The sequence below is a fragment of the Triturus cristatus genome, chromosome 1_1, assembly GCF_964204655.1.
Source record: "Triturus cristatus chromosome 1_1, aTriCri1.1, whole genome shotgun sequence".
In the NCBI taxonomy this organism is placed as follows: domain Eukaryota; kingdom Metazoa; phylum Chordata; class Amphibia; order Caudata; family Salamandridae; genus Triturus; species Triturus cristatus.
This window is the reverse complement of record NC_140579.1, coordinates 916177400-916196022: the sequence shown is the minus strand read 5'-3', so window position 1 is coordinate 916196022 and position 18623 is coordinate 916177400. Positions and strand designations below refer to the sequence as shown.

At 47.6% G+C, this 18623-nt stretch overlaps 1 protein-coding gene across 1 annotated transcript in view; it reads right to left on the bottom strand.

Moving 5' to 3' along the window:
- Positions 1 to 1386: 1386 nt before the first annotated feature.
- Positions 1387 to 18623, bottom strand: part of LOC146871278 (uncharacterized) — a 477419-nt gene continuing 460182 nt past the window's right edge. Inside the window, exon 3 of the mRNA XM_085646542.1 lies at positions 1387 to 2435. Coding sequence (XP_085502668.1) covers positions 1638 to 2435 — 798 coding nt within the window. The 3' untranslated portion in view covers positions 1387 to 1637. The remainder of the gene's footprint in view (positions 2436 to 18623) is intronic.

Below are 18623 nucleotides of genomic sequence, written 5' to 3'. Positions count from 1 at the left end.
TGTCCATCCAATACATCTGTTGCATGCACTCAGGCATGCACTCATCGCCCACACAACACCTTTGCATAATGAGTGTGCAACTCCAACTGCCTACACAGCGCTGGCACGCCTTCCAGGCCCTGTCACACCAACCAGGTCATGTCCCTCCTACTCCCCACCGGCTCTGTACCCCAACATGGCCATATGAGTGGTACTCCAGGCCTCTGCATGTAGTATGGTGTCGTTGTGGGACACATGGCACAGGTATCATGTCTCAGCATGTCCGTCTACAATGTGTCCAGGATACCCTTCTACACCATGACATGAGCACTGCATCTCATCATCATCTGGTGTCCCATTGACAGGCAGGTGCTCCTCACCCTCCCTAAAGACGCAGTCCTTGCCAGTTCCCATATTGAATAATGCATGGTATCCATTGTCAGATGGCTGCACGTTGGCCACCTGATGCTGGACTTGTACACGACTGAGGTGTTCATCTGCGGATTGTCCCCTTACAGCTGGGTCAACTGCTTGTGTCCCACCTGCAAGGGCCCTGCACAGGCACACAGTGTCCACGCACACGAGCTGGTGTGCATCATGGAAAGCTTGCTCACATGTGCTATGCTGATCACCAGCATCTGTACCTCAGGCCTCAGAACACTCTGCATTATGCACAAGGTCCACTGTTCGATCCACCTCAAGGCAAGACAGACCATCCCCCAGGTCAACTTCGACATCCATGTCCAATCCTACCCTGCACTCTAGGGAGAAGTACCTTACAACTCCCATGACACTTGTCCACATCCAGGGTGCATCTGCACAGCTCTGCTTCAACATCCGGCAACCCAGCCACATCACCGTCCAACAGGGATAGCGGCAATGGATCACTGTCATCTGCAGGATGACCTTCACAATCCACGTCCACACTCCGGATGCAGCCCACGACCACGCCCCCAACACAACCATGTGGCACTGTCATCCAAGACCCCATTGTGCCATCTCCATGCATCCAACCTTGGCCTGGCCACCATTCTCCACATCCACCTGACTCCTGCTTGCAGGACATAGTTATCCCACCTGGCTACACATACCTGGGACTCCCACCCCAGGACACTCCACATGATCCCTGACCTCTGCGCATGACTGTTGCTCTTCGAAATAGGTCTGTCCGCACAGTTGTGCAGGCACCCCCTCAGCTGGTTGGGCCCATCATGGGTGAGTATGGTGCTCCATGTCTGTAATGGATGATACATTGTGACCCATGTGTGTCCTGTGCCAGACTCAGACCCCAGGGTATGCATGGTTGGAGTTACTTCAAAACTCAGGCATGGTTTGACTTGCCAACGCACACATGTAATGGAATAATGCTAAATGACGGCATCATCTCGTGATTTCTAATATTTTTATTGGTGGTGGGGTACGTGTTTGGGAGGGATGCAATTAGGTGCTGTACCGGGGGTATGGAATCCAAAGTTCACAGGGGGAGATGGTATCCTTGCCATTAGAAATCATCAGAGTCCATGCCACAGTCTTTGTCAACATTGGTCAGACAGTGACCAGCAAGTCCATGTGGCAGAGAATGTTATTGGATGAGGTGCTGCTGTTGCGCCAGGGTGCCAGGCCAGGTGACCTGGGAGATGGTGATGGTCCGCTGACTCTCACGGTCTTTTGCGTGGACGACCCACCTTCCTCCGGGGACCCTCAGATGCAGGCCTTGACGATGCTGGGGACGCTCCGTCAGATGAATCCTCCTCCTCCTCCCTCCCTGTGTCTGGTGCTGGTCTACGCCTAGTGGCACAGGGAGGGTTTGCCAGGCTTTGGGCGATCTGACGGAGTGATTGGCTCACGTCCCTGTGCACCGCCAGGAGCTCAGCCAGTCTTGCCTCCATCCGTCCTTGGTGTTGTTGATGACTGGCATGATGCTCGACATGCAGGTTCTTGATCTCATCGAGGGTCCCCTGCATCCAGGAAAGTCTGGCCACGACCTGGTCCATGCCTCTGGTGTCACGCCGGTATGAGTCCAGGATGTTGCGAACATGTGACATAACCGGTTCCTCAGCTGCCTGGTCAGGCTCGCGCCTCCGCCGTCCTCCACTCCCACCACCCCTGCCCACTTGAGCCTGGCCTGCCCTTGTGGGCACGTCGGGTCTCCGGGACCCCTGAGGGATAGCATTTACGGGGTCGCCTGCCTCCTCCTGGGTGCCCGGGGTCCGTCGTCCCTCCTGGTCAGACTGGCTGCGTTGTGTGCGAGCAGGGCTCCTGTGTGTATCCTGGGATGTGGCAGGAATGGGGATGGTGGTTGGCACAGTTGTACCTGACGCAGGTGCTGCAGGTGCTTGGGCACCAGAGGGGCCAGGTTGGTCGGGGTCATCCACGGTGTGGTGAGAGTCGTCGCTGCCGGTGGGATCCTCGCCACGCCGAGCCTGGTGTGTTGGGGGGAGATCGACGACGTTGCCCTGTGTGTGAGAGAGAGACAATGTTAATGGTGTTACATGCGTCATCCATGTTTCATACATATTCAATTTGGCACAGTTGCTCTGGGTAGTTGGATATGTCTAGCATTCCTCTCACAGTGCACTTGTGGATGGGTATGTTGCGGGGGTCAGATTGATATGTACTCCTGGTTATTTGGCCTGTCTAATGAGTGTTGGGATGCTTATTTGGCTATGGATTGGTCTTGTTGTGTCACATATCCATTGTGGGAGTGCCAATTTGCGTTGTGTGGGACCGGCCTCGTGGCGTGGACCCCCCCCTGACCATTAGTCCCTCCAACCCGACTCATGCCACCCCCCCTGATCCCTGGTTATAGACCCCCGGCCACCATGTCCCGATGTTCCGATGGCCGACCCAGGGCCCCAGCGAAACCTAGACCTTAGACGCGCCATGCACGGCCAAGGAAGAGGGAACCCCCCCAAGCAAGACAGGGAGGAGTAGTCTCTGTCGCACCTCTGACCTCCTCTCAATGGAGGGTTTAGATCGCCCTCCGGGCCCCCAGGGAGCTGGCTCCCCACATGCTGGGTGTCTGGAGTCCCTCCCAGCCCTACTTCAAAGGATCAAAGAACCGAGCGACAGGAAATCCCAACACACCGCCCCCCGACGCCAAGACCCCTCTCTGTGAGGACGCTGGACTTCAAAGGGAAGAAGGCGTATAACAGAGGGTGCAGAGGGGACTGGGGGAGAGAAGACCTGGAACTACGAGAGCCCTGCGGACCTGGTCGCGGCTCGACGAAACCTGAAGGAAAGACGCTACCCGATCCTTGGAAACCACCTGAGCCCTGCTGACGCCGTCGCGGCTCCCGAGAACACTGAGAACACTGGAGCCCTGCTGAGAGACTCGCGGCTTCCCCCGACCCTAAGACCATCGAAGCCTGCTGAGAGACTCGCGGTTCCCACCAACTCAAGCCCGGTTGAGCCTGCCGAGTGAATCGCGGCTCCCCGAAGATCACCCGATCGACAGTTCCTTCCCGCCAGAGCCCTGCGGACGTGGTCGCGGCTCGAGAGCACACTGGTCCACCTGGACCCGAGACTGCACCGTGTCCCCCGGCTCGAGGATTGAGAGCTGTGCGAAGGATACTCGGCAGTGACTCTGAACCAAAAACTGTCCCGCTACCCCAACCCCCCTGTGCAAGAATTACCAAGCTTATTGTACCGACCAAAGACTACCTTGCGGATCATATAGGTCCAACGAATCTTAGATAAAGTTCTCCGTCTACTGAAACCTACTGTGTGGTGTCTCTTTGTCACGTAGTGCAAGCTCATCGCGTGCGGGCCCAAGTACGAGACCTCCCTTCCTGAAGGGGCCTCACCGCCGGTGCTCGGCCTGGTTCTGGGAGAGGCGGGTCACAGGGTGGTCATGAACGTGTTCTGTAACCCCCCTGGGACCGCCCTTCCAACACGTTGGCTGCCCCGGGGGTGTGTGCTTGTGTAAGGGGGGGGGGTGTGTGACCGGGCATGCTGTTGGGTGTGGTGTGATTTGTCATTGGGTCTACCAGGTGATGTGTCTATCCCCTCATGGTGCCTGCTGGCATGACAGTGAATGTGAGTTCCTGTGGTAGGTAGGTGGCATGTGGAGTTGGTGTTTGAGTGTACAGTGGTCACAGGTTTGCCTTGTGCTGTCTACAGCAGGGCCAAGAGTCATCTACCTTGTCTGTACTTGGCAAGTCCCTGTGCATTGTGCATGGGTATGTGCCTTGGCCACGGCTGTCAACACTTTTCCTATGTGTGACACACTCTTTGTTGTTGCATCAGTTTTGAACGCAGTGAGCAGTGTAGCAAGCGTGCGTAGCGAGCGCTGCAGAACCGACTTACGTGTTGCACTGTACGCGGCCAAATGTTGCTTTGTCATGTCTATTGGAGAATGCAGGTAGGAAACTTATGCATTTGTGACTGGGTTCTAACAAACGCAGTGAGTGGGTATACTGGGTGTGAGGTTAGGTTTGTGCCTGCAGCGAGAATCGACTCGTGCACAGTTTGACACATCGGCCAGTGCTTTCCAAACTAATGAGGGGTGTTTCACGCACTGCCAGACCTTGTGAACATGCACACAGTCCACCTGCTGATGAGCGGAAATGCCCACACCACTCAAGGGTGATTTTGTCTCCCTCTGTCTCTCTCTCTCCCTCCCTGTGTCACCCTCCTCCCTCCCTCTGTCTGTCTCCCTCTGTCTCCCTCTGTCTCCCTCCCTCTCTCTCCCTCTCCCTCCGTCTGTCTGTCTGTCACCCTCTGTCGCCCTCTGTCTCCCTCCCTCTCTCTCCCTCTCCCTCCGGCTGTCTGTCGCCCTCTGTCGCCCTCTGTCTCCCTCCCTCTCCCTCTCCCTCCGTCTGTCTGTCACCCTCTGTCACCTCAGCCCAGCTTCCTGGGCACACACACTTTGCAGGTATTTCAAAGGCCATTGGCTTGTTCATGTGGCTTTGTATAGAATCTCCCGGACCCCATTGGGCAGAGTGTCTCTGAGTCTGCGCTGCAGCGGCGGTGTGTGCTGACACTCTTTCACAGTGTTGCCTCTTCATTAGCTGCTGTTATGTGCGAATTGGGCCTTCATACCCATGTCATCCTGCGTCACGGCCGCCATTTGCAGGCGACACAGTACAGTGTCGGGACACACCGTTTGTATAGCTCTGCCCTAGGCCATATGGGCTGAGGGCATTGGTGTCTGCTTCTGAGTTGCATAATGTGATTTTGGAGGCCCCCCCTCCCGGCATCACAGACATCCTGTCTTGTGTTGGTGTTTTGTGTGGCCTGTGACTTGGCATGGCCTTGCTTGGTGCATGGGGCATGGAGCCACTAGTGGCATGTGCGTGTTGTTGGACTGTGGTTGCGTCCGGTGATGGCTTTGGGGTAGTTGCGTGCATTATCGGGAGTTGGGTTGTTGATGCGGTTCCCCCCATGTGGGGTGATTTGTTTGTGTACTCACCAGGCTCGGCGAGTCCTTCTAGTCCGTGTACTCCCACCGGCGGCAGCGTGCGCATCACCTTCTCCTCCCAGGGATGGTAGTGTACCGGTCTGCGGGCCGGCCCACCTCCAGTGATGTTGGCCTGGTTGTGTTCGTCGGTCATTTTGCGGCGGACCGTCCTCCGCAGATCGTACCACCTGGCTTGGCATTCATGCCTGGTCCTTCGGATGGGCGCAACAGCATTCACCCTCTTGATGATCCTCTGCCACATGGCTGATTTTTCTGCTACGCTGGTCTGTCTGACCAATGTTCCAAAGAGCTGTGGCTCGACTCTGATGATGTCGTTGACAAGGATCTCCAGCTCCGCTGTTGTGAACTTTGGATTCCTGTCTGTGGGCATGGTGTGGGGTGTGGGTGTGGATGGTTGTGGGTGTGTGTGTGTGGTTGTGAAGGTGTGTGTGTGAATGTGATGAGGGGGTGTTTGTGAAGGTGGTTGTGTGAAGGTGTGCAAGTGTAAGGTGTAGTAAAGGTTCAAGTCTGGTGCTGTGGGTTGTCTGTGGGGTCTGGCAGCAGTGGGTCTGTTGCAAAGGCTCATGGTTTGTGTGTGTGGGCCCTTTTTATTGGTCCATTTGTGGGTGTGGCTGTGTTTGAACTTTGGGTGGGTGTGTTATAAGGGGTGGTTGTGTGTTGGGCCTCTGTTTACCTGTTTGGCTGTTGCAGGTCAGTGTATTGGGTGTCTTTGGGCTTGTTGGACGTGTTTTGTGGTGTTGTGCGATTCGAATTGACTCTCCTTGTGGTGTTTTGCAGTGTACTGGTTCAGTACGTGTGTTTTTCGGGTCTGTGCGGTGCGTACATCGGCCATGTTGTTGTACAGTGCTCACATTTGCTATGGCTTGGTACGACTCGTACATGCGCACGGCTGGGTGAGGGTGCTGGTGTAGGGGCCTCGGGTAGGGTGCGTACAGGCACGGGCAGGGTGTGGGGGCCTGGGGGTACATGCCGTACATACATGAACCCAGGGTACGACGCGTACATGGAGGGGGCTGGGGGTACAGCGCATACATACGGGGTGCTGGGGGTACGGTGTGTGCCCCCACCCCCGTATGGATGGTGTGTACCTCCACCTCCGTATGGACGGTGCGTACCCCCAGCATGTAAGCACCGTCCCCCAGCACATACCCCCAGCCCCCCGTACGTACGCGCCGTACACCCTGCCCCCCCCTATGGACGGTGCGTACCCCCGCCCCACCCCGTAGGTACGGAACGAACCCCCCCTGTAGGTACGGAGCGTACCACCACCCCCGTAGTGGGGGTCCGCACCGTACATACGGGGGGGTGGGGGTACGCTCCGGACCTAGGGGGGGGTGGGGTTCGCTCCGTACCTGCGGGGTGGGGTGGGGGTACGGCGCAGACATGGGGGGGTGCTGGGGTACGGCGCGTACGTGGGGGGTGTGCTGGGGGTTGTTCGGCACGTATGCGGGCACATATTTGGACGTCTCCATAGTTGCTATGGGAGTTCGCACCGTACGGTGTTTTTTACATACAGTTGTGCATTCAGACGGACGGGACGGATCGTACTTGTACGCTCGGACTTCAGTTTCCCGATTCGTAGGTAAAACTGTCCGGGGACGTGTCGGACACTATTTCCGACCCGAGGACGTGTGGGGGAATTTTCCCAATGCGAATCGTATGGATTTTTTCACATACGAATCGTACTTGCCAGTTTGTACGGGACTTGTACGATTCAAACGGTAAAAAAAACAGATACGATTCGTACGGGGGAAATTTTTAACGGATCGGAATCGACCCCCTAGTGGTCCTGAAAGAAGAATTACGTATACATCAATTATACCTAAAAGACAAGAAATCTCAGAAAATCAGGAGAGATGAAAGAGACTACCAGAATGGAAGAGTCTACACATTTGCTAAAAGTTTGACAATGTCAGGAATGACGAAAACAGAAATATCAGAAAATCTTCCTCAGTCAGCTGACACGGCTAGTACCCCAGATACGTCCAGCATCAGTAGTGCAACTAGTGGTGAATCACTCAACATACAAGCACAAATGGAGGGTGCAACATCTGATCCATTTTTTTTTTAGAACTGCAACGTTTCAGAAGAGGGAACAAACAGGCATACAAAAGAGATATGGGCCAAAAAAGACAAGGAGGGGGAAATCTAGATCTGGGCGGAAAAGAAAAAGTGGGTGTCACAACGAGATCAGGTTCACGCAACCAAAAGAATTAAGTTGTGGAAATGATATTGTACATACAGACAATGTGAATGTTGTCAATTTATCAAGCCATGTTTTGAGCAATCATGAAATAAATGTATTGAGCAAGGGATTTAACTTTTGTCCTAGTGCTATGCCTAACTTTACATCTTTACATATAAGTTTCTTCAAATTTGTCAGAAAAGTGAAATTGTTTAAATTTTTCCAAGCGAAACAAAAATTGGCAACCTGTGCGAAAGTAGATATCAACACAGAAGGTATGCCCTCTATCAGAGACATTAAGGATGTACAATTACTGTTATCAATAGATGAATGTGAAGAAACTCCCACATTACAAGTTGTGGCATCAGATCTTGAACTGGATACATTTGCCAGTATTGATAGCGGTTTAAAACATAAATCAAGATTCACTCCTCAAATGTCAGGTCAAAATCTTATCGACAAATTTCAACAGAATGTTTTTAGTGACTTGTATAAATTGGAGGATAAGATCTATACTAAAAGAACATATCGGGAACAAAACCTCTCGATGGACGAAAAAAAGGCATTGCTCAATCTTAAAAATGATCACTCCCTTGTCATCCGAGAAGCTGACAAGGGAGGCAATGTAGTATTAATGAACAAATCAGACTACATGGCAGAGATAGATAGACAACCTTGTGATGTAACCACATATATTCATTTAGACAGTAATCCACTTCCTACCACCAAAGAAACAGTACATAGTAAACTAATGTACTGGAAAAATAGATGTCTTATTTCAGACACTGAATTCAGATATCTATATAATGACACTCCGACCATTCCCTGCATATACTGTCTACCCAAGATACGGGTAGACCCATTATTTCAGGGATTGGATCCCCCACGGAGAGAATATCTGAATACATTGATACTTACCTGCAGCCTCTAGTTGTCAATTTACCATCATTTATTAAAGATACAACAGATGTATTGAGCAAAATCTCTGATGTCGATTGGGTGGAGGACCATTACCTGGTAACACTTGATGTGTGTTCTCTCTACACAAGTATACCACGGGACGGCGAACGACCATCCCAACGCATGCGTCACATCGCATGCGTTTACGTCGCGTGCCGTCACAACGCACGCGACGTTACGACGCGTGCGTTCACTACGCACGACGTTACATTGCGGGCGCCATTAGATCGCGGGAGCTTTTACAACGCAGGCGCCGGGACACGGACGGCGGGGAGACCACGCTGGAACCACGACGAGAGACATGTAAGGATAGGGTTTAGGGTAGTTATGGGGACTGTAGTGGAGGGGAGGGTTTTAGGCTTTAGGGCTTAGGGTTAATAGTAGGATATGGTAGTGTTTTAGGCTTTAGGGTTAGGGCTCAGGGTTAGGAGTCGGATTTGGTAGGGTTTAGGCTTTAGGGTTAGGGCTTAGGGTTAGGAGTCGTATATGGTAGTGTTTAGGCTTTAGGGTTAGGGCTTAGGGTTAGGAGTCGTATATGGTAGTGTTTTAGGCTTTGGAGTTAGGGCTTAGGGTTAGGAGTCGTATATGGTAGTGTTTTAGGTATTAGGGTTAATGTTAATGTATGCTACTGTTTTTACTGTTTACGTCTTAGGGTTGAGGGAAGTCTCAGGGCGTTGTACTGTGTTTGGGTGGCCGTTAGGGAGAATTTTGCGGTGAGATAAAATGCGTGGTCTTTGTGTGCGTTGTAAAGGTCGTTTGCATGCATGTGAGGGCGCAGTGCGATGGTATGGTTTGCGTTGTGAATGCATGCGATGTAACGGTGCGTGCGATGTGAGGAATGCGATGTAATGGTGTGCGTTGTGTTTGTTTGCGTTGCATCGTCATACATCCCCAGGGGACTTGGGAATAAAGGCAGTCCAACATTTTTTAGAGTCGAGACCAATACAGTTATATGAACATACTGTGATGCTACTAGAATTAATTGAATTGGTCTTGAATAACAACATTTTTGTACACAATGGTGAATGGTACCGACAAATCAGAGGTGTGGCAATGGGGGCTACATTTTCACCAAGAGGTAGCAACCCCACCACTGTGGGGTGTCTCCCCGGGCACTGGACTGTAATGGAATGAGCTGATCGTAGTTGTCAATGAATGCGTTACTCGATTCTACGTTGAGTGTTTAAGATTGTTTTAATTTCACAATCAAATCTTCATTAATCCATGGAAAACTTCATTTCCCAAAATGCAACATCTTTTTTCACAACATCGTCTCAATCGACGTTCCAATGCATTTCGGCGTAATGCCTTCGTCAGGGAACATCTAAAACAAAAAGTTTAAGCTGTATATAGTGATACAAGAAAGCTATACATGATACACAGTCCTAATCGCATACATTATAAAGATGTTAATCGGGAGGTATCTGAATGTGTAAACATTTTATCGCAGTTAAAGGTGCATTAATGAACTGCATAGCAACTGTAACGGTGGCGTGTGTGGAAAATGTGTCCGTGTGTGGATAAATGACGTTCCTGAAGCGGTTGCTAATTTAGTAATTCTAACAGAAATCACTATTTTTAAATAGAACGGTTGTTGGAGATTAAAATGAAAGTCTACGGTGCCCACTATGAGTGGTTGATAGTAAGTGTCGAGAACTTACCGGTGCTGTGAACCGTCGGTACGCTCAAGGGTTTTCCGTGAGTGTGCAGCTGATTCTGAATCGCTGTGTGTGAATATTAACGTAACTAACGTGCTTGCGTGTGAGTACTAGGAGTCGAAAGAGGACTGTATGAGTGGGTGAAAAGGGAGAATAAAGTTATTAGAAAAAAATTATTTAAAAAAGTAGCGATATCGGGCGTAGCAAAATGGCTAGTAATGTGGAACTTGGTGTGTAATGATACCAACAGTAATTCTATTTGGATGGTACAAGTGGTGAGTTCACAAATGTCACAATCAATCAATGATGAGGCGGCAGCCTTCCGATATGGTGCCCACGGGCAATGTCACTGGTAGATAAGTAGGCTGATAGGGATGTTCATGATGTATAGGTAGCATGAGAATTCCACCCTATCATTCATACCATGCGGGTGTAATGAATTTAAGTGGTAAATCCAGTAATTTTCTCTTTGCAGTAGTGAGGTATGATTATCTTTTCCTTCTTGTTTTTCCACAACCTCTAGAATGCAAGCTTTTAGTTGACTGTTGTGATGTTGAGCTTCAATGAAATGGTGGGCTACCATTGATTTGGTTTGTTTTGTTCTTATATTGCTCTTGTGTTCATTCAACCGAACTTTTAATTTACGTTCTGTTTGGCCAACGTAGACTTTCCCACACGGGCATTTTAACAAGTAGATTATGTTGGAAGTGTCACAGGTGGCTGTCACTTGTAATTTGATTTTATGTCCTTTCATGGGATGCGTGATGTAAGTTCCCTTAATAATATTGTGGCAGTTGCTGCAATTCAAACATGGTATCGTGCCTTTGTAGGTAGCTTGTGGTGTCTTTGTGAAGGAGTGTTTAATGAGTTCTCCAACATTTTTACCACGAGTGTAAGCAAATACTGGCTCAGAGGTGAAGATGTTTTTAAAAATTCTGTTCCAGTTGTAACAAAGTCCAGTGTTTTTTGACTGACCTTTTCAAATGTTGACTCATGGTAGAGTATTTGCTAACGCATGTTATTCTTTCATCCGTGGTTTTGGGTCGTGGCGAGAGTAGTTGTTGTCTAGTGACATTACTGACTCGATCTTTGGCTTGTGTCAATATGTGTTCTGGATATCCTCTCTGTCTAAATCTCTGTAGCATATCTTCTTGTTGCTCTGTGGACTTGACGGTGTCTGAGACAATCCTTTTCACCCTCAATAGTTGGGAGTATGGTAGATGCTGTTTGAGTGGTTGGGGGTGGAAGCTGTCATATGTCAAGGTGTTGTTTCTGTCCGACGTTTTTCTGTACAAATTAGTTTCGAAACCTCTCAAAGTTTTAGTGACTCTTACATCCAGGAAGTTGATCGTGTGTTCACTGATCTCATGGGTAAATTGAATTCTATCATCAATGAGATTCAATAGTGTAATTTTGTCTTCGAGTTCTTTGTGGTTTCCTTTCCATAATATGAAAATGTCATCGATGAATCTCAAGTATAGTAGTGTTTGGTTCTTCCAAGGTTGAGTATTTAAGATGTGTTCTTCCTCAAAATAGTTCATAAAGATGTTGCCATACGCGGGCGCTACACAGTTGCCCATCGAAGTGCCAGTCTTCTGTAAATACCATGTGTTTTGCCACTGGAAATAGGAATGTAGAAGGGTGAAATTTAAAAGTTCCATCAAAAAAATCTTCATACCTTCTTCATAATCTGTGTTTAATAGGGCCTTTTCAACAGCTTCAATTCCTGCTTGATGTGGGATAGATGTGTATAGAGATTTTACATCTATAGTGCACAGTAGTGTGGTTTCCTCTTCGGTGATGTTTATGAGATTGAGTTTATTGAGGAGTCTGTAGTGTCTTTAAGAAAAGATGTCATTTTAAGAACGCATGGTTTATAGAGGCTGATGTGGGATTCCAAAAGGTTAGATTGCGTGGTGGGCACAAACGATGTTCCCTTTTGTAATGTTTTGAGTTCGAACTTTTGGACAGCTATCTTCAACCATGCGTTCTTAAAATGACATCTTTTCTTAAAGACACTACAGACTTCCTCAATAAACTCAATCTCATAAACATCACCGAAGAGGAAACCACACTACTGTGCACTATAGATGTAAAATCTCTATACACATCTCTATAGACATCATACTCCCAACTATTGAGGGTGAAAAGGATTGTCTCAGACACCGTCAAGTCCACAGAGCAACAAGAAGATATGCTACAGAGATTTAGACAGAGAGGATATCCAGAACACATATTGACACAAGCCAAAGATCGAGTCAGTAATGTCACTAGACAACAACTACTCTCGCCACGACCCAAAACCACGGATGAAAGAATAACATGCGTTAGCAAATACTCTACCATGAGTCAACATTTGAAAAGGTCAGTCAAAAAACACTGGACTTTGTTACAACTGGAACAGGATTTTAAAAACATCTTCACCTCTGAGCCAGTATTTGCTTACACTCGTGGTAAAAATGTTGGAGAACTCATTAAACACTCCTTCACAAAGACACCACAAGCTACCTACAAAGGCACGATACCATGTTTGAATTGCAGCAACTGCCACAATATTATTAAGGGAACTTACATCACGCATCCCATGAAAGGACATAAAATCAAATTACAAGTGACAGCCACCTGTGACACTTCCAACATAATCTACTTGTTAAAATGCCCGTGTGGGAAAGTCTACGTTGGCCAAACAGAACGTAAATTAAAAGTTCGGTTGAACGAACACAAGAGCAATATAACAACAAAACAAACCAAATCAATGGTAGCCCACCATTTCATTGAAGCTCAACATCACAACAGTCAACTAAAAGCTTGCATTCTAGAGGTTGTGGAAAAACGAGAAGGAAAAGATAACTCACTACTGCAAAGAGAAAATTACTGGATTTACCACTTAAATTCATTACACCCGCATGCTATGAATGATAGGGTGGAATTCTCATGCTACCTATAAATCATGAACATCCCTATCAGCCTACTTATCTACCAGTGACATTGCCCGTGGGCACCATATCGGAAGGCTGCCGCCTCATCATTGATTGATTGTGACATTTGTGAACTCACCACTTGTACCATCCAAATAGAATTACTGTTGGTATCATTACACACCAAGTTCCACATTACTAGCCATTTTGCTACGCCCGATATCGCTACTTTTTTAAATAATTTTTTTCGAATAACTTTATTCTCCCTTTTCACCCACTCATACAGTCCTCTTTCGACTCCTAGTACTCACACGCAAGCACGTTAGTTACGTTAATATTCACACACAGCGATTCAGAATCAGCTGCACACTCACGGAAAACCCTTGAGCGTACCGACGGTTCACAGCACCGGTAAGTTCTCGACACTTACTATCAACCACTCATAGTGGGCACCGTAGACTTTCATTTTAATCTCCAACAACCGTTCTATTTAAAAATAGTGATTTCTGTTAGAATTACTAAATTAGCAACCGCTTCAGGAACGTCATTTATCCACACACGGACACATTTTCCACACACGCCACCGTTACAGTTGCTATGCAGTTCATTAATGCACCTTTAACTGCGATAAAATGTTTACACATTCAGATACCTCCCGATTAACATCTTTATAATGTATGCGATTAGGACTGTGTATCATGTATAGCTTTCTTGTATCACTATATACAGCTTAAACTTTTTGTTTTAGATGTTCCCTGACGAAGGCATTACGCCGAAATGCATTGGAACGTCGATTGAGACGATGTTGTGAAAAAAGATGTTGCATTTTGGGAAATGAAGTTTTCCATGGATTAATGAAGATTTGATTGTGAAATTAAAACACTCAACGTAGAATCGAGTAACGCATTCATTGACAACTACGATAAGCTCATTCCATTACAGTCCAGTGCCCGGGGAGACACCCCACAGTGGTGGGGTTGCTACCTCTTGTTTGATACTTTCACACTCCGAAGCAGGGAGTGATACCCTGGAGCACGGCACAGACTTTGAAACGCAACGCTAACCACAGCAGTGCACAATTGACCTCTATAAGGCTACATTTTCACCCTCATTTGCCAATCTCTATATGACACTATTATTTTATCTGCGGTTTTTACCTTGTTTCTTGTGAATAGTCATTGGATATTGAATGACGACCTACACACACGGTGTCGGAAAAAAGAAAAAAATGTTGTTCGCATATTGAAACTTTTTTGGGAACTATTTCAGAATGGACATATACAATTGGGCTCTTTTATTCAAATGGGCCAGAAATACGCTTAAGTGATATCTAATGACTGTTTGGGTAAAAGGGATAGACAAATTCAAAGGCAAGTGGAGTATTAGTACCTTAATATTCAATGCAAGAGAAGCGTTCTGATGTACAATTACAAGATGGCCGCTGAATGTCAAAATAGACTTTGGACCGCGATTCATTCAGTTCGCTTTCTATGATCACCACCTCACATACATCCCGTCTTAAACGCAATGGCGGGAGTCAACAATCGTTAGACGCTAAACGAGATGTTGGGGCGTTCGCATATACAGATACTAGGTGAGTGCTTGGCTCATAAATAGTGGCCACCAATGGAGGCATGTTATTGTCGTTTGTTGACGGTTTATATATCTATGTCGTCCCATAGTCATGAATTTGGGGCCATCTACATATATTTCCCTTTTCATTTGGGAATCTTGGCAAACCAAGCTTGCAACATAGCTCCCCTTCGTTTTGCTCACTATCCAACTAGGATCGGTAGTGGTCTATAAAAATACTGGGCTTGTGAAATATTATTACATATTTTTGGCATGGATGCTAATATATATTATAAAAGTGATCAAATGCATGCATGATTCGCAACTTTACACATATAGTGAATATATAATAAGGACTCCTTTGTTTTATTCATACAGAGAGGACGTAATATGGTCCCTATGCGAACTTTCTCTATGGACAAGGAAGATTTAAGACTTGATAATCGCTTATCAATGGTGATTTGATGTATAAACATTTGATGAAAACATTCGTATTGGGTAAGATTCGATCCCATACTAGGGATGCAATATTAAATAACACAGTTGCTCGTGGACTGCACTTCTATTTGGGTGGTTACAGATACATTTTCATGCTATCTGTACTCAATATGTATGTATATTGATTTACTTGCAGAATTGATGAAGCAAGTCTTGATATCGTTAGGAGGAATCTACAGTTTACTCAAAATAATAATCATTCGAGGTGAGATCTTGGCTCCCCACTAAAAAGAATATTTGTCTCAGAATATAGTGTTTGTATTTGGTCTTATTAGTTTTTAACCGACACTCTTGCTTTGGATGATCATCCAATCTTTTCACTTCACAACCATTCGGTGTCATTTACTTCTCGTAATGGAGTCTATCAGTTGGTGGCTGATCCTCTTAATAAAGGTCTCTCTCTTCATCACGGGTGTTCCTATACAATATCATTTCCCTTTTTTTATTTTTATGCTTAATGAGATTGTAATGTTTTACATTATATGTTTATATATGACTAAGAATAGTATGCTGATTCTTTGATGTAACCTTTGCAGCCTTGAAAAAGCCCTGCGGGCGAAACGCGCGTCGGCTGCTGTGTTGAAATTGGAAATAAAATTGGAAATAAATATTGAATACAACATCAAAATGAAGAACTGGACAATGATCTATAGTCTTACGTAAACTATATGTTTGGATGGATATGATCTGTTAAGTGGAAAAGTTGTGATATTACTGTGACTTTGTGGTGTGCTACGTTGCCTATCAAATGGATTTAATTCTTTGGACTAGGTTTAGTCATAAAGAAGACGCGCACTGAAGATTGCTTTACCTACCGTGAGGGGAACGGTTGTTTTCTTGATCATCTGCCACACTCCCTCATTTGCCTGGCACCAGTTATTTCAACGCCGTGAGGGGAACGGCACTGTTTGTCCGGCGAAGCGGAACTACAACCCCCAGAGGCCCTTGCGCTGCCAGTGCGCACGACGCCAGCTGAGGGTAGGAAGCCCTCATAAGACCAGGGCGCCTCCCACAGCGCGGGACGCGCACTGAAGATTGCTTTACCTACCGTGAGGGGAACGGTTGTTTTCTTGATCATCTGCCACACTCCCTCATTTGCCTGGCACCAGTTATTTCAAAGCCGTGAGGGGAACGGCACTGTTTGTCCGGCGAAGCGGAACTACAACCCCCAGAGGCCCATGCGCTGCTAGCACGCACGACGCCAGCTGAGGGTAGGCAGCCCTCATAAGACCGGGGCGCCTCCCGCAGCGCGGGAAGTGCGTGGGCAGCGCCGGGCTAAGCCCGGGCCAAGGGCGGGCCCGTTTGAGCCCGTTAGAGGCTGTGTCAGGCTGGGCTGGGCATACTCTCTTTCCCTCTCCTCCTGGAGGTCCTGCTGTCATATGGCTTGAGAACATTGCAAGTAGTGTATGAGCTTTTCCTTGGCTGTGATTTAGACGTGACATACGCAGCCTGTGATTTCTACTGATGGTAAAAGTATCATGGCTACTGGAACTACGAGGCTGGCTTCTAAGGGTTCTAATGTGGCAGGGACTCTAGGAGATTTTATTACTCGTGCCAGTAATGTTCTTGCCTATGAGATTGCTGCCACAGAACGCCGTTTATCCTTGGACCCACTTTCAGTAAAACGTTCCTCATTGGGAGGTATCATGTTAGTACCTTCACCTGAAAAGTCTATTATTTTGCATTCCGATGGCCTATTAGATTAGTCACTGTTAACAGATTTAGTGCCTGCAGTTGGTTCCACTTTAACTAACCCTTTTGACGCAAAGGCTATAGAGCCCAATCTGCTAGCTCCTGAGCCTCTTCCATCTGCCCCCATTTTTACTAACTTTGCTACAACAAGATCCATGTCGGACCCGTCTGCAAGAAGTAAGGGCCCAGGTGCAAATCCATCTGTTTCAAAGGGGAAAAAACGAGAAGGGGGCCCTACGAGGAACTCTACTAGGAAAAAACAAAAAAGCACGCCTAGTATAAACTTTGGTCCCAATCCCTCAACCCAGGAAAATGGTTTACCCAGAGGCCCTATATTTGACCCCGTGGTCCCTACTACACTTCCATCGATAGGGGAAGAGGATTCACGGGGCCTAATTAATTATGCTTTTTGGGCAAAAATGGAAACTGTCATTGCTGGGAGCCTGTCCCCCCTAATTAAGCGCCTGTCCATACTGGAAGAAAAAATAGCATTGATAGCCAATGCTACTAATTTGATTTCTCCAGCAATGGCTCAGTTGAGCCAGGAGGTTCCATCTCGACAAACTGCTCTTCCATGCATTGACAAACCAAGTGAGTTGGGCCAAGTCTCTAACCCTTCTTGTAACCCACCTCCAATTGAGAGGGACATTCTCTCTAATACAAATGGAATTATTGCTTCCCCACCTATCCCCCAACACGTGCAGGTCTCAGGTGGTATGAGTCGACCAGGGCGGTCTCCACAACACTCTGAATTACCTACAAGACACATGGGTCTGCCGAGAATTGACTTGCCCCCAGAGTGTAGTACCTATGTTGTGGTTCTAACAGGTGTCCCTGAACTCCCCCCGGATAGAGTTGAACCATACTTGTCCCTGAAGCATAAGGTAATCCATTGGTTGAATATAAATAGACCTCTCCCGTCCAAACTAAATGGGGAGATTATGATGGTACGTAGAGTGGCGTGGGTAGGCCGGGGTGTGAAAACCACTAGGGGAGATTGTATTGTTGTAAATTTTAGGGACAAAATGGTGGTTAAGTATCTGGGGGAAGGGGGGTGGACCAGTACAGTCAATGGAATTCAAACTTCCCTTTTACCACACTTCTATTCATTGGAAGTGTTTAACCATAGGATGGGCCCAGAGAAGCCATACGGGGTCTTAGGTGGGAAGGGCTTGGGATCATATGGAATCCCCTGTGACTCACGTTTCACTATACCATGCCATAACAGGTTTAGCCCGCTTGAATGTGTCGACTGACTGCTTCCAGCTGTTGATACTATTTTTTTTTTTTTTAAAATATCTTTATTGTGCACCAGACAAAAGCAATCACATTTACATCCTGTATCCATGTGTCATCTGTGCATTTTACGATAAACAAAAACCAAAAGGTCTACAATCTGATAACCAAGTGACAAAGATCCACCACCCCAGCAATGCGCCACTGCATTTCCAACATTGTCAATTAGTATAAGCAAACGAGACTAGTAGCCTGCACCCTGAGTGGTTTGTCCTGCACCTACAGAGAGCAGAACAATACAACACTCAATATAGCCCTACCCCAAAACCACCCCCCTCCCCCCAACCCCAAACTAACTAAAAACATTGGTGCCGTTTCACGGGTGAACCACCCCCTCCGATGTAGTAGCGGCAGGTGTCCACCCAGCTCTGTTACCCCCAACCGGGGGGGGGGGGGGGAAGGGAGGGGGGGGAAGGGAGGGGGGGGAAGGGAGGGGGGGGGGG